This window comes from Coenobita brevimanus, chromosome 54, assembly GCF_032717465.1.
Source record: "Coenobita brevimanus isolate Jiangsu-jjx chromosome 54, ASM3271746v2, whole genome shotgun sequence".
NCBI lineage: Eukaryota > Metazoa > Arthropoda > Malacostraca > Decapoda > Coenobitidae > Coenobita > Coenobita brevimanus.
In genome coordinates, this window is record NC_137007.1 from 27709701 (window position 1) to 27726042 (window position 16342).

General features: G+C 44.2%; 1 protein-coding gene across 1 annotated transcript in view; it reads right to left on the reverse strand.

The window, feature by feature from the left end:
* Positions 1-16342, reverse strand: part of LOC145401062 (uncharacterized) — a 283839-nt gene that overhangs the window by 142490 nt on the left and 125007 nt on the right. Inside the window, exon 5 of the mRNA XM_080273434.1 lies at positions 7173-7284. Within this exon, the coding sequence (XP_080129560.1) occupies positions 7173-7284 (112 nt within the window). The remainder of the gene's footprint in view (positions 1-7172; positions 7285-16342) is intronic.

A 16342-nucleotide genomic window follows, 5' to 3' on the forward strand; every position in this document is an offset into this window, starting at 1 on the left:
CATAGCACCTATTTAACACCCAAATCACACCAATAAGGCACATAAATGACTGAAATAAATGGAATAGACACATAAAATGTGGGTTTAGAAGTATGTTCATACATTAATAAACATTCTGGTACTTATGGACTCTAACCGAACCTAACCGAACTCTGAAAAACACATTCCTACTGCACATGCATGAGGTAAGTATAGTATGGAAAGAAGTACAGTATGACACTTTCTGGTAAGTATAGTATGGGAAAAAATACAGTATGAAACATTCTGGTAAATATAGTATGGAAAAAAGTACAGTATGAAACATTCTGGCTACTTACAGCAAGTCCCTGGCCACCTCGATGAATAACCGCCTCCTCTCGGACTTTGACAGTAAGAAGGATTTCCTGAAGCACTTGCAGTACACTCTTCCTGAAGTCTTGCATTGAACTTAGTCAATAACACACAGAAGTCCGTTCTCTTCACAGTGTTCACTTTAGTCCAAATAATGTTCCAGTATAATTTAGTGTTGCACATTAACTTTTCCCAAGTTTTTTTTATTTTCCAAAGCCAAAACAAAGAAGGTTATTTATGTTAAATTTTGTTTCCACTGAGTCTTTTCTCTCATTTCGAAAACCTTAACACAACACAATGTTTTTTTCACTGCACAACACTCAAAATTCCTGTGTGGTCCAGTGGAGAAGTTCTTGCTGTTTATTCACTGTCAGAGTCCAAGAGTATCACTGGCAGGCGACCAAGGGGTGCATCGCTGGGTCGTGGTGATGGCGTACCGACTGCAGAAGACTCTGAGGAAAGCCGCAAACTCACGTCGAGCGGTGACTCCACTGTAGCTGATGTGCTGGGCTGTGGCTCGGAGCATGAGGGCCTGTCTTGGGGAGGCAACGGAGTGGAGCCAGGGCTGGGCACAGCGGGGGTCACGGGCCTGAAAAAACTGTCAATCGTTGACTGACACAAGGACCGACGATTCTGACGATTGATGATGCGCTGCCTGAAAGCACGCACTTCCTCCACGAGTCCCAAGGGCCCCATCTCCCTGTCGCAGTCTGGGTGTTCCAGGTAGTCTAGGACGAACTCTAGATGTTCCCAGAGTGCGCTCAGCTTGGGGATGGCTGGAGTAGTGTCCTGCTGAGAGGAGTCCGCATCATCGTCGCCTTCGTCGTTGGAATCTTCAAGTTCGGGACTGACACCAACAACCGAAGACGCGATCTCGATATCAGACAACGTCTGATACCCAGGATCGCCCTCGTCGTCGTCCAACCACTCACGTACATCGTCCACATCAACAACGTCGCCGTGCGTACGTAGCCGTGCATGGAAGCCATCCATGTCAAAGCCCAGAAAATCGTACTCCACATCTGTTCCGAGAAGCAGACGAGACCAACCATTTTTAAGAGTTTTCACAGGGACTTCCTTCCATGCACTAGCCCAGTTGTACAGCGCAGACTTGATGTTGTAGCGGCGAAGGTTTTCCAAAGTCCGCTTGCCTCGAGTGTCACGTCCTTCCCTGTGCTCGTCCTCGTCCTCAAGAACAACCATCACCTCGTCCAGGAACTTCCGACGGTACAGGCGCTTTGTTGCCATGATCACTCCTTGGTCCATGGGTTGAATGAGAGCAGTCGTATTAGGTGGCAGAAACATGCACCTAATACGGTCATTCTCAGCAACCAAGTCCTTGTCGCACGGGTGGGCAGGTGCATTGTCGAGCAGAAGGAGAGCCTTTACCTGGTCGCGAGGGATTCCCAGTGTCTTCATCTGGTACTGGATGACCTCCTTGACGAAGTGACGGTGAAACCGGTCTTTGAAAATCACAGCTGTGAACCATGCCTTCAAAGAATGGTACCAGACGACAGGAAGGACATCCATCACCCCACGAAGGCACCGAGGCTGCTTTGCACGGCCAACAGCATGCCGTTAGCACTGGCACAACACAATGCAGATATCCGTTCCTTAGAAAGCTTGCGGCCAGGTACACGCTTCTCCGTCTCCTCGGCTAGAGTGTTCGTTGGCAGCGAGCGATAGAATAGGCCAGTTTCGTCTGCGTTATAGACTTGACCGAGAGTGAGGCCCTCCCTGTCGATCAAGCCTTTCACCTTGTGCCGAAACTCGTCAACTCCATCCTCGTTAGCGTCCGATGCTTCGCCATGTGCTTTACGGTTAGTACGGCCATGTAGCAACTTGAACGCGAAGAGCCAACCCTCGGATGCCTTGAAGTCTAGGGCGTCGTGAAGCCTTGCAAACTTCTCAGCAGCAGCCTTCAGCTCCGTTCCACGTACCATCACACCAGCTGCACGTTGCTGTCAGTACCAAATCAACGTGGATCGGTCGATTTCTGCAAACTTGGGGGTAAACATAACCTTCCTTTCCACGTTGCGTTTGCTTCTCAACGAGAAGTCAGCCGTGTACCGCATGAGTTTGTCTCGGGAACGTTTGATATCGAACAAAGTCGACCGGGCTAGGTTATACTCGCGGAGAATGCGGGAAGAAGACCAACCCGCATCCACTTTCTCCAATATCTCCCTCTTCTTTTCCAGAGTCAACACCACTCTCTTCCTTTTCTCAGGTGGCGGGGCCATCATCACACACACTAAGAGGAGGGCCGAGAGCAGCAGGAGGCCTTGCAGCAAATATGGCACCACCACAAAAGCGAGCACGTGGGCAGCCATTGCGAAGAGCGTAGGTCCAGTCGTGGTGAGAGACAGGCGGGAAGAGGGGAGGATGCAGCGGCGCTCTATCAGACGTCGGAGGAATGACGAACCAAAACAATGCTCTCCCGCAGCGCGCGTGGCAAATTCAAATTACAGACGGCAAATTATCAATTTAAAAAAATTTTTTTTTTGGGTTTTCGGACCATTTTGGGAATGTTGGATCCCAGGACGATAAGGTCCGGGTAGTGGGGATGTTCGGTTATTGGGCATCCGGATATTAGAGTGATTACTGTGTATATATATATATATATATATATATATATATATATATATATATATATATATATATATGCATACTCTGGTTTAATGATGTAATTGGTTAGGTGAAACCCCATTGTTAGGTGGGGTATCATATATCGGGGTACTTTTTAACACGTAAAGTAATGTGAAACACTTGGCAGCCTTGGATTTTCCCCCAAACCAAGCCCAAAACCTACCCAAATGAGCCCCAAAACAAGTTTAAAACCAACCAAATGAGCCCAAAAACAAGTTTAAAACCAATCTAAATGGCCTAACAGTTGTCAAGGAAGATAACCTAAGCCTAACACCTGTAACTCACTAAAACCAACAAATAAAATCTTAAAATCGTCAAATATATGCCTGGAAAAAAATCATGCTTAGTAAACTGTATCCCAAAATGACAATGTTCACCCCACCTATGGCTAAAGCACATTAATCTAAGTATTAAAGCAGTTGATAAATCAACCTAAACACACAATTTTAATCTAAAATATAATCAAAATCAATTTAAAAAAAAATCAAAATCCATCGTTAAACCTGGGTTTAGCCATCGTTAGGCAGGGTATGGTGGTATTTCTACCCCCATCGTCAAGCCGGGGTATCAGATTTAGGAGTATAGTATATCGAGGTATTACTCTGTGTGTATATATATATATATTTTGTGGTAGGTGAGGGCGCTCACCATCCACTCACTCGATGTAGTGCTGCTCTCGAGTGTCTGCCCTTTCCTCTCCATCCTTCTTTCCTTTCATTCTCTTCTGTCTTTCTTTCCTTCATTCTTTCCTTGTCCTTCTGCCTATGGGTCACTTTACACTCCCTCTTCTGTCTTTCATTCCTTCATTCTTTCCACTTCCTTCAGCCTGTGGGTGACTCTACACTGAGTGACAAGCCAAATGGTTTCCTGTGCACCAGGAAACCATTTACTACGCTGGGTGGTAACCATATAACCAAATTTTGGGGCCTGGTGGTTTAGTGGGTAATTATTGCACTCCAATCGGATTGAGCCGGTGAAGGTTTATATCCAAGGGGTGGTTGGGGTTGACTGCTCATGTACGGTAATGCCACTCAGGGATGAGTGAGGCTGGTCACTCTCATCTTAAATGTCGGGACCAACTGCCTAGCCGCGGGCTCCTACGCTCCTCATGGGGCAATGTAGGATTGGATGACAGATGGATGGATGGATATATATATATATATAAGTAGGTCCGGTTATTAGTTTTGTCCGGATATTGGGCCCCAGCTTATGGACTTGTACTTATGGACCCTAACTCAGAGAAACACCTATACAACTCCCTCTGGACATGCATAGCACCTATTTAAGACCCAAATCACACCAGTAAGGCACATAAATGACTGAAATAAATGCAATAGAAACATAAAATGAAGGTTTAGAAGTATGTTCATACATTAATAAACATTCTGGTACTTATGGACCCTAACCTAGCCTAACTCAGAAAAACACATTCCTTCTGCACATGCATAGCTACTAACACCATATTCACACCAATAAAGGACATTAAAGAGTGAAATGAGGTAAGTATAGTAGGGAAAAAAGTACAGTATGAAACATTCTGGCTACTTACAGCAAGTCCCTGGCCACCTCGATGAATAACCGCCTCCTCTCGGACTCTGACGGTACGAACGATTTCCTGAAGCACTTGCAGTACACTGTTCCTGAAGTCTTGCACTGAACTTAGTCAATAACACACAGAAGTCCGTTCTCTTCACAGTGTTCACTTTTGTCCAAATAATGCTCCATTGTAACTTAGTGTTGCACTTTAACTTTTCCCAATTTTTTTAAATTTTCCAAAGGCAAAACAAACAAGTCTATTTATGTTACATTTTTTTTCTATTGAGTCTTTTCTCTCAACGTTAAATCCTTAACACAACACACCGTTTTTTTCACTGCATAACACTCAAAATTCCGTGTGGTCTAGTGGAGAAGTTCTTGCTGTTTATTCACTGTCAGAGTCCGAGAGTATCACTGGCAGGCGACCAAGGGGTGCATCGCTGGGTCGTGGTGATGGCATACCCACTGCAGAGGACACTGAAGACAGCCGCAAACTCACGTCGAGCGGTGACTCCACCGTGGCTGATGTGCTGGGCTGTGGCTCGGAGCATGAGGGCCTGTCTTGGGGAGGCAACGGAGTGGAGCCAGGGCTGGGCACAGCGGGGGTCACGGGCCTGAAAAAACTGTCAATGGTTGATTGACGCAATGACCGACGATTCTGACGATTGATGATGCGCTGCCTGAAAGCACGCACTTCCTCCACGAGTCCCAAGGGCCCCATCTCCCTGTCGCAGTCTGGGTGTTCCAGGTAGTCTAGGATGAACTCTAGATGTTCCCAGAGTGCGCTCAGCTTGGGGATGGCTGGAGTAGTGTCCTGCTGAGAGGAGTCCGCATCATCGTCGCCTTCAGCGTCGGAATCTTCAAGTTCGGTACTGACACCAGCAACCGAAGACGCGATCCCGATATCAGACAATGTCTGATATCCAGGATCGCCCTCGTCGTCATCCAACCACTCACGAACATCGTCCACATCTACATCGTCGCCGTCCATGGAAGTCATCCACGTCAAATCCTAGAAAATCGTACTTCACATCCGTTCCGAGAAGCAGACGAGACCAACCATTTTTAAGAGTTTTCACAGGGACTTCCTTCCATGCACTAGCCCAGTTGTACAGCGCAGACCTGATGTTGTAGCGGCGAAGGTTTTCCAAAGTCCGCTTCCCTCGTGTGTCCTGTCCCTCCCTGCGCTCGTCCTCGTCCTCGAGAACAACCATCACCTCGTCCAGGAACTTCCGACGGTATAGGCGCTTTGTTGCCACGATCACTCCTTGGTCCATGGGTTGAATAAGAGCAGTCGTATTAGGTGGCAGAAACATGCACTTAATATGGCCATTTTCAGCAACCAAGTCCTTGTCGCACGGGTGGGCAGGTGCATTGTCGGGTAGAAGGAAAGCCTTTACCTGGTCGCGCGGGATTCCCAGTGTCTTCATCTGGTACTGGATGACCTCCTTGACGAAATGACGGTGAAACCAGTCTTTGAAAATCACAGCTGTGAACCATGCCTTCAAAGAATGGTACCAGATGACAGGAAGGACATCCATCACCCCATGAAGGCACCGAGGCTGTTTTGCACGGCCAACAACAATGGGCTTAAGTCGGTGCATGCCGTTAGCACTGGCACAACACAAAGCAGATATCCGTTCCTTGGAAAGCTTGCGGCCAGGTACACGCTTCTCCGTCTCCTCGGCTAGAGTGTTCGTTGGCAGCGAGCGATAGAATAGGCCAGTTTCGTCAGCGTTGTAGACTTGACTAAGAGTTAGGCCCTCCCTGTCGACCAAGCCTTTCACCTTGTGCCGAAACTCGTCAACTCCATCCTCGTTAGCGTCCAATGCTTCGCCATGTGCTTTACGGTTAGTAAGGCCATGTCGCAACTTGAACGCGAAGAGCCAACCCTTGGATGCCTTGAAGTCTAGGGCGTCGTGAAGCCTGGTGAACTTCTCAGCAGCAGCCTTCAACTCCGTTCCACGTACCATCACACCAGCAGCACGTTGCTGTTGATACCAAATCAACGTGGATCGGTCGATTTCTGCAAACTTGGGGGTAAACATAACCTTCCTTTCCATGCTGCGTTTGCTTCTCGACGAGAAGTCAGCCGTGTACTGCATGAGTTTGTCTCGGGACCTCTTGATATTGAACAAAGCAGACCGGGCCAGGTTGAACTCGCGAAGAATGCGGGAAGAAGACCAACCCGCATCCACTTTCTCAAATATCTCCCTCTTCTTCTCCAGAGTCAACACCACTCTCTTCCTTTTCTTAGGTGGCGGGGCCATCATCACACACACTAAGAGGAGGGCCGAGAGCAGCAGGAGGCCTTGCAGCAAATACGGCACCACCACAAAAGCGAGCACGTGGGGGGGGGGGGGGGGGAATGTTGGATCCCAGGACGATTATGTCCGGGTAGTGGGGATGTTCGGTTATTAGGCATCTGGATATTAGAGTGATTACTATATATATATATATATATACTGTATATAAAGTAAAATCATGCTATAATACATCGCAACTAAATAAATGGATTCAATAAGGACTAAGCAATGGAGTTTGTGTTATATATTACAGTACCAATATAGATACATAATGCACTGTACTATGCTGGAAAGAGAGAGAGAGAGAGAGAGAGAGAGAGAGAGAGAGAGAGAGAGAGAGAAACTTACCTCCGCTCTTCTCTTTTTTCTTTATTGAAATTAGCATTCCACCTGGCAGCATCAGCAGCAGCTTTCCTTCCATATTCCTGCATCTTAGACTTGTCAATATTGGCCATTGAGTAATTCACTGGAGACAAGAAAAATAATTATCATCATCACTGCAGTTATAATCATCCCCTCCACCAACCTCAACAATCAATCAATTAACCTCTTCACTATGATGATGTATTATCTGCTTTATTCTTACTATCAGTAAACAATTATACCAGGATTATGAGAGACTTTTCTGAAGGGGTTAAATGCAACTTTCATTAACCCATATGTTTTGTAGGCACTCTTTCTAAGCTAAAGAAATACGTCTGATACCTGCAAGAATACATTACAAAACACCTCATCGGACTGAAGGGGTTAAAAGACACCATGTTCCCTCTAAAGGAGTCCCCTTATTGAAGCTGGCAATAATACAACTGATGTTTTCTATGAAATGGAAACTAAACTCAGTGCCTGTATTTGTATTAGTCCAGATTAGGTTCACTAAATGACTGGACCTCCTAAAAGGAACAACAAGAGCCAGAAGTGACCCTTCTCCATGCAGAGTAAAAATGGGAAAGGGCTGTCTAAAAGAAGAGTGATGCATGTTGAGTCAACGTTTTGTAACTGGCTACTTATATGTGTGTAGTAGTAGCAGCAGCAGTTGATGAGTAACAACAATCTGTCTGGCTAAGCAGACCCATCAGTCACAGGCAAACAATCAACCCTGCAGGACCATCCCGTGCAGTGAACCGATGTTCCCTTGCAATGGACAGTGTCTTGCCACAGCAAGGCACAGGGATGAGTGTAAAAGCTTAGTTCACGGATGGACCCTGCAGTTTCATCTCTTCACCAAGTTAATAGGGGCAACGTTGCAGACTCCACATCACCCTGCTAACTGGTTATATGGTTACCATCCAGCATTGCAAAAGATTTCTTAGGTTACAGGAAAGTATTAGGTTTATTTCAGTGTAGAGTCACCTTAGGAAGAAGTAGGCAGCACTACATCACATAAGTAGATGATAACTGGCGCCACCAACCATCTTCAATGCGTGTTAGAATCTTTAATTGCCACTGGCAGAACTGACAGGGTGTGAACATATGCATGCATATGAAAAGGTATACTACCAGTGGAATATTTCCCATCAGAGCGGTAAATGCGTATTTTTAGATAATGTATAATATAACTGTCGCAAGTTAGAGGCACAGGATTTAAATAAAAAATGATGGGTTGATGGTTCTACATGGTTTTGAAACCTAAGAACTAGAACTCCTTTTGCTGGTTAATAATCCCTTACAAATACCATTAAATAAAATGTTCCTGCATATGATACCATAGACAGCTGTATTGTAATTAAAAAGAATATAATTTATATAAAGTGGGAAAAAATAATGATTGTAAAGTACTGATATCTATTAACTAAAATCTGTGGATGTGGAACTTTCCAATGAGAAAATGGACAGAGGTCTAACAATATTAACATTGAAATTTGCAGCAGTCTTTATATAAAACTGAAGAAAGCTCATGAAGTTACATTTATGCTGTTAACTTCAAGAAGTAATTAATCGTGGTCACATATCGGGTATATGATTAAAGTAGCATGTGGAAACAAACAAGCAAGGTCCCAGCAACAGAAAAGTAGACCCATGATGGTAGATTGCTCTACTATTACACTGCCCACTGTAGCCACAAGAAACACCATTCCAGCAGTCTGTCTGTCGTCATCCAAAGTTTGACTTCAAAATAAGCACTCCCGAGCCAAAGGGCTAGGTCATTTTTATATTTCTTGGCCATTAAATCAGGGTGAGTTAGTTAAAACTTAGAGTGGTCAAGAGAGGTTAGTTGGCCATTTGTAGACAGCCCCTTAAAAATTTATAACATCTTTATATCCCCACAAAAAACTACTACACCACCTGCAACCACATTAAATGTCCAACACAGAGTAAATTTAACCAGAGACTCAAAGTATACACACCATGAGGAGTATGCCTGGAACTGAATCATTACCGCTGCAAAGACAGATAATGACTTTCCAATTCTGCTCTTGTTGTTGTTGTTATTACTGCTGTTGGTGTTGTTGCTACTTAATCCAGTCCACCTGACCATGCAGAACCCTCAACCACAGATTAGTCACCATCCCTATGGTACTGTCCCACAGGTTCCCTACACCTCTGACACTGTGTCTGCATCTTCCTGTAGCATAAGCTGTACAGTGCTCCATTATGTGTGTTGTTACATAAACCTATTCTACAAGTGGGGTACATATTGTCTGATTCCACCCAACCCAAACCTAAGCTGATAACTTAAGATGGATGAGTGAGGTCCTGATCTACCTACCAGGGCTTGTAGTATACTGTTTTCTCAACAAGGTGTTGTATTGTCTTGTTCATGAAGTAGAGACGTAAGTAAGTTTTTCTTAACTGTCAGAGTATGTCTTCTGTCAGAGTATGATTATTTGATGGTGGGATGTCACTGAAGAGGGTCTGGTAATGTTTCTGTGGTGATGGTTTTATGTGCCTAGCTGTGTTGTGTAACTCATTTAATGACAGCAATGATGTGTGTTACAGCAGGCTGCTGCATAGAACTGACTGCCTCTCATATCGAGATGTTCTCTATCACAGAAGACTTTTGTTTCAAAGGGAATTAAGGATGGATATGGTTGGGTGGGTGTGCTTGCTGAAAACAAATGGATGGAATACGTTATGAATGTAGTGAAAGTAAATGAAAGGATCACTATACTGAAACCATTGTTTGGAAAACTGATAACTTTTTTTTTTTTTAATTGCTCCACAGGATGGTTGGTCAGAAGAAGAAGAGATATATTCTGGGATAATTTGATAAGTGTGGTTGGTGGCACAGGGGATGATGAGACTGTATCTTTAAGAGGGGATTTTAATGGCCTTGCTGGTGTACCAGCTCAGGGATATAATGGTGTATACAAGGGATGTGCTTCTGGTATGACGACTGCAGAAGGTGAGAGGATACTAGAGTTCCAAGAAGCAATGTACATGGCTGCATGCAACATGGTTTTTAGGAAGACAGCAGATGATTACAAGGACTGCAGAAGGTGAGAGGATACTAGAATTTCAAGAAGCAATGTACATGGCTGTGTGCAACATAGTTTTTAGGAAGAAAGTAGACGATTACATATTAGTCTGAGGGCAACAGTAGCCTGATTGCCTACTTACTAGTCATAAGGGCTGACATGAGGAAAGTAACAGTTATGAAAATTATAGGAGGGGAAAGGGTATATTCACTCTCATCTTAAATGTCAGGACCAACTTGCCTAACCCTGGGTTCCTATGCTCCTCGTGGGGGAACATAGGACTGGATGATGGATGGATGGATGAAAGGGTATATGCAGGAACACAAATTAATGATAATTAACATGGGACTAAAGAAATGAAAAGTGAAAGAAAGGACCATTATACACACGGAAAATATGGAAGGTAAAAAACCAAGCAGTAAAGGATGCCTTCTATGGCGAGATGAATACAGTGACGGCTGAGCAGGGGGTTTCAGGCAAGCGTGAATGACCAGTACAGAGCTCTAAAGACCAATCTCTTGAGAAATACAGATTCAGTGTGTGGATCGCCAAGGAGCCTGCCATGACATAAGGTAATGCAGTGTTGGGATGAGGATGTGGATGACATACTTAAAGAGAAAAGAAAACTTTGGTAACAATTGAAAAGGTATGATAACATAGAGGAATACTTGGTACCTCAGTGTTGAGCCAGAAAGAAGGTACTGTAAACAGGAGAAAGTCTGAAACTCAGAGACTTACCAAACTGTCTAAGTAGTGCTGAAAGGAGGACTGTGGTATCTGAGGTAGCTAAACAGTTTATGAACGAAAACAAGGATATCATAGGTGAGCAATATTTGAAGAATGAAGATGGAAGAGTTGTGGGGGAAAGTATGGATACTGAGGGTGCTTGGAGGGAGCATTACAACCAGTTGCTGAATGAGGAATGCAACTTAAACTGGGCAGGTTTGGAGACAATGGACCCAGTGTTTGAACCTTGGCCCTTAGTTGATGTTGATATTGTGAGCACAGTAATTGGCAGAATGCCACTGGGGAAGGCAGCAGGTGGGTCTGGGTTGACTGCAAAGATGCTGAAGTCTCTGGAGATATGAGAGTGGGTTCAGTTACTGATATGATAAATTCTGTTATATAAGAGTGTGTTGTTCCATATGACTGGCTGAACAGTGTGTGTGAAGAATGTGATTGTAAATGTGCAAACAGGGAATGGTGATGCACTGGAAAAGGGAAATTGTAGATGCAAAAAGTTTCTGAACCATATAATGACGGCAATGGAGACAGTCTTGGAAGGTATGAAGAGGGAAAGAGTGAATACTGATGAGATGCAATTTGGATTTATGCCAGGCAAAGGGGCGGCTGATACAAATTCACTGTCTGACAACTATAGGAAAAATATATAGGAAGGCAGAGAGAACTGTACTTAGTTTTGGTTGACTTGGTCTTTAACAGAGGTTACAGGAAGGTGATGAAGTGGGCAATGAGAAAGCTTGGGACTATGGAGTGGCCTTCGACATAGTTCACAAGGAGGTGGTGAAGTGGGCAATGAGGAAGCTTGGGACTGTGGAGTGACTGGCTAGAGTGGTTATGACAACTTACAGTACACATGTAAGGAAGCTCACATCCAGGCAAGCGTAAACAGAGGTTTGAGTGATGAGTTTTCTGTGAAGGCTGGTGTTCATCAGGGGCCAGTTTTATGTCCCTTATTGTTGCTCATGGTTCTTGAAGCACTCTCATGTGACTTCAGAACTGGATTCTCATGGAAGGTGTTGTATGCTGGCAACATGCTGACAGCAAAGAATGAGAAGGTAGCTGAGGAAAGATTTAGGAGGTTGAGAAATGGAAGAGGGTACAAAGAATTGAGAGTTAACTCAAATAAAACTAGTGATGATATCTAGGGCTGGTGGCAGAGCTGTCAGCTCAAAGGGAGTGTGGCAATGCACAGTTTGCCACAGAGGTGTAGAAAGTAACTCCAATTTGTGCAGTGTTTGTGATAACTGGGAGCAAGAGAGATGTTGTGGTATTATTGGTAGGCTGCAAAATATTGTTGATATCATGTGTGTAGCGTGTAGGGGAGAGGATACAGAGGCAGAGAAGTTTCGTTTCATTTTAAAATTTAAAGGCTTCAACATGCTTGCAAGCATCAGCCTTGGTCACATGTGCGCGGCTCTCTATGCTGCTCAATCTCTGGCAGCTTCCCTATTCAGTCCCTTATCCCTGAGGTCACACTCAATGACCTCGTCCCAGGTCTTTTGGGGTCTACCTCTCGCAACGCTACTCCTAACGTTAACACTTCTCACTATCTGGACCCAATTATCATTCCCCACCCTCTTCACATGCCCAAACCATCTCATTTCACCTTCACCTCTCCTCATCACAGTACCAATGCACTCCAGTCCCATCCTACCTCTTAACTCTTCCATTGTAAACCTAGCCCCCACCCCCCCCACCCCAAGGCCGAAGGATGCACTGCACATCCACCTAATTATTGTCATTCTTGTATAGTTGAGACATCAAATACCCTCTTCCTTTATTGTCCAGGTCTCGCTACCATACAGCATTACACTCCTAACACACGCCACATACAAAGAACCCCTAGCATGGAGGGAAAGCCTTCTCAATGTCAGGATGGGCAACATCTCCCTGAACCTCTTCCAACCACTTCTCAATCTAGCCACAGAGCTAGCTCCAACCCCACCTCCAGCACATAATATTCTCTCAAACAGATTCCACACACTCAAGAGACTCACCAGCAAGATCAATCCTTTCATGCCTCACAATCTCCACACGCTCTCCCTGACATACCGCACAAATGAAATCAGCATTATCTCACAGTCTACCTCTGATACCACCACTACATTCCTTAACCCGATAGCTGCTAAGTACATTATATGAAGAATAGCGTGCGACTGCCACGCACATCATATGATCAAGCCTTTTTTTTTTTTTTTTTTTTTTTTTTTTTTTTTTAAGGGCACGCTACAATTTTCACCCAGATGTCCATAAATAGCATAGCACTGCCAAACTAAGGTAAATAATGAACTCATATTTGGTTTCCCTATTCTTTTCCATGCACTGTTTCATTTAGCCTATATGGGCAAAAATTATTTTTAAGGAAAAAAAAAAAAAATCCCGTTTTTTGTGCATGGGGGGATTGACCACGAAACCTAATGCCGCAGTTAACGGGTTAAGCACCTACTTGTCACAAACACTGCAAAAGAGGGAATTATTTTCCACACCCTTGTGGCAGATACCACATGGCCACTCTCTCTCTTCTTTGACAGAACTGCCACCAGCCCTAGACACCATCACTTTTGTTTTTCCTGCATTTACTCTTAACCCCTTGTGCCCCATACTACCTCTCCACTTCCTAAATCTTTCTTCCACTTCCCTTTCATTCTCTGCAATCAACACCACATCATTGGCATACAACACCTCCCACGGGAGTCCATTTCTAAAGTCACATGAGAGGAAGTCAAGTACCATGACAAATAACAAGGGGCTCAAGACTGACCCCTGATGCACACCAACATTCACGGATCACTCTAACCTCCATTCACCCTTACCTGGGTACAATCACCCACATACACAGCCATAACCACCCTAACCAGCCACACCATGATCCCAAGCTTTCTCACTGCTCACTTCACCATCTCCTTAACCCCTACACCGCGGGGATGTTGGAGCCGCTCCTTATGTGTCCCGCGGGGATATTCGTGCTCCGACTGACTTTTTAAAAATATTTGCCCAAAATCAGTTATTAGTCCTAGAATATTATAATTACATATACATATGGCACATACCTTCGGCTTTCTCCTGGGATGTTTGTTGAGCCTTCGTCGACAACCGTAGGACTTGTGGAGACTTCTGAAGTTGGGTAACGAAGTCTCCACTTTACACATCCCGACACCCCGTAATATGATTACCACAGCCTGATATTATCACTAGAAATACTATTCTATGATTTTCAAGTAGTTTGGAATCCTTACTCCAAAAAAAAAAAACACTGTGAAAGTAATGTAAATTACAAGCACATACGAGCTTCCCACCTGTGATCGTTCCCCGCTGGTATTCTGTTATTTATTATTCATAAACACACTCACACTTTATATTCCTATTACTTTATTACACTTATATATATCTACAGTATTTATCCATAAGTTTCCTTCAGTAATAGTAATTTTTCACTACAGGTATTCATTTTCTCGGTCGGTAAACTACGTAATGTATTTTCAGTATTTACATTTCTATTTTATTTACACAATGTTATGCACTGTCACTTGCAGTAACTTATAAAACTATTTTCCACTGTTCAATCATATTTACATCCATTGCTTTCACTTGCTGTTTACACATTATTTACATTTCCACTTGCACTGTTTGAGAGTCACCAGAAAGATCATAGTCACTGTCCATCACTATCACTGATATTAGCCACTTCACGTTCCACAGCAGAGTTACTTAGCCCTTTACCCCTTCCCACACAAGGTTTAGTAGGGATAGAGGTCACAGTCCCCTTTGCATGGGGCTAAAAATTGGCGGAATTGGACAGGCGCGAATCCGACGTGGCTTCACCTTGAAAGACGACAGTAAAGTGAATGCTGTGGCCTAGGAGCAGTGAAGGGTTGCCAATGTCAGCGTGGTGACCGCTGCTAATTTATACGCTATGATATGATTGGCAGGAAATCTAGACAATACATAATAAATTAGGTAGTTCCAGGTAAATGTAAATATCACTTAGGCTTCTCCCTTCCTTTCTTATATACATTTTTATTATGAGAACAGGTCATACGGCATATTTCAAGGGTAAATAAACAGGGAAAATTAGCGAACAAGTGCATGTGGGGTGTTGCCAGATGATAATTAGACCATTCCAGGTGTATGGTAGTATCAATTACCTTTTCTCTTTCTTTTATATATTATTAGGTATAAGAATAGGGCATAGGGTAAATTTCAATGGATAAAATGAGTGGAAAAATCCATCCAGAATTTGTGTGGCGCAGTGCAGCTGGGCAGGCGGGAGGAGAGGGTAATGGAGGGGAGGTAAGGAGGGGAGTCAAGGACAGGGGAAAAATGGATAAATAGTCAACAGTGGATGGGAGTACAGATGACATTAGCAGAACTGAGTATAGCTGGACACTGTTAGCACTGATAGATGATACAAGCCACCACTTGAAAGCCAGGGCAAATTCAAAATAACACAGAATCACAAAAGTGACACCCCACGGTATGATCCCTTGCTCCCGAGTGTCACAAAAGTGAAGCCCCGCGGTTAAGGGGTAAAGGACTCTGTCAATGGCCTTCTCCAAATCAACAAAAAGAAAGTACAGATCCCATTTCTTTCCTGTATATTTTTCCTGAAGCTGCTGAACAATGAATATGGCATCAGTTCACCACCACCTCTGCCTCTCCTCTCCTTTCACTGATCCACCTGGTGAATAAGTCTACATCTTTTCTATCCTTAATGACCTAGTGCAGCTTGTACAACACCCAACCCATATCCCTAACCGCCTTGGAGAGAGCTCCAACATACTTGACCTCTTCCTTACAACTAATCTTTCTGCTTACACTGTTACTCTTTCCTCTCCACTGGGCTCCTCTGATCAAAACCTTATTGCCTTAACCTCTAACCGCCAGCTGACAGGTATAGCCGTCATGATTTTTGTCGCAGAACAACGCCGGTTGATGTCTATAACCACAAACATCTTCCCACCACCCTTTGAACTTTTACTTATCCTTACTCACTTACAGACCACCTGGAAACGTGGGGATACTTTCATTTGAAAGAGGAAGAGTTGTTGTGTCTTATGTATCTAATTTTTTCTCTAGCTGTTATAGTTTGACAGATATTAGGGTTTGAAGTTTGGGTATTTTTTTCTGTCACGAATATCCCCCATAGGGAGGAGCGGGCAACATCAGAAACCCCCCGGTGTGAAGGGGTTAATTTGTCCTATTGCTCCGGGACCCTCCAAAGAAACATTGGTTGTGGCACTTTGGAGCTGCTGATTGTGAGGCCCTCAGGCAGTAATTCTTTGATTTTCCCTGGAATGATTATTGTTTCCATGGCCAGGAGCCATCTGAGTGTGCCTTGAACATTACGGAGGGCATTCTCTCGCA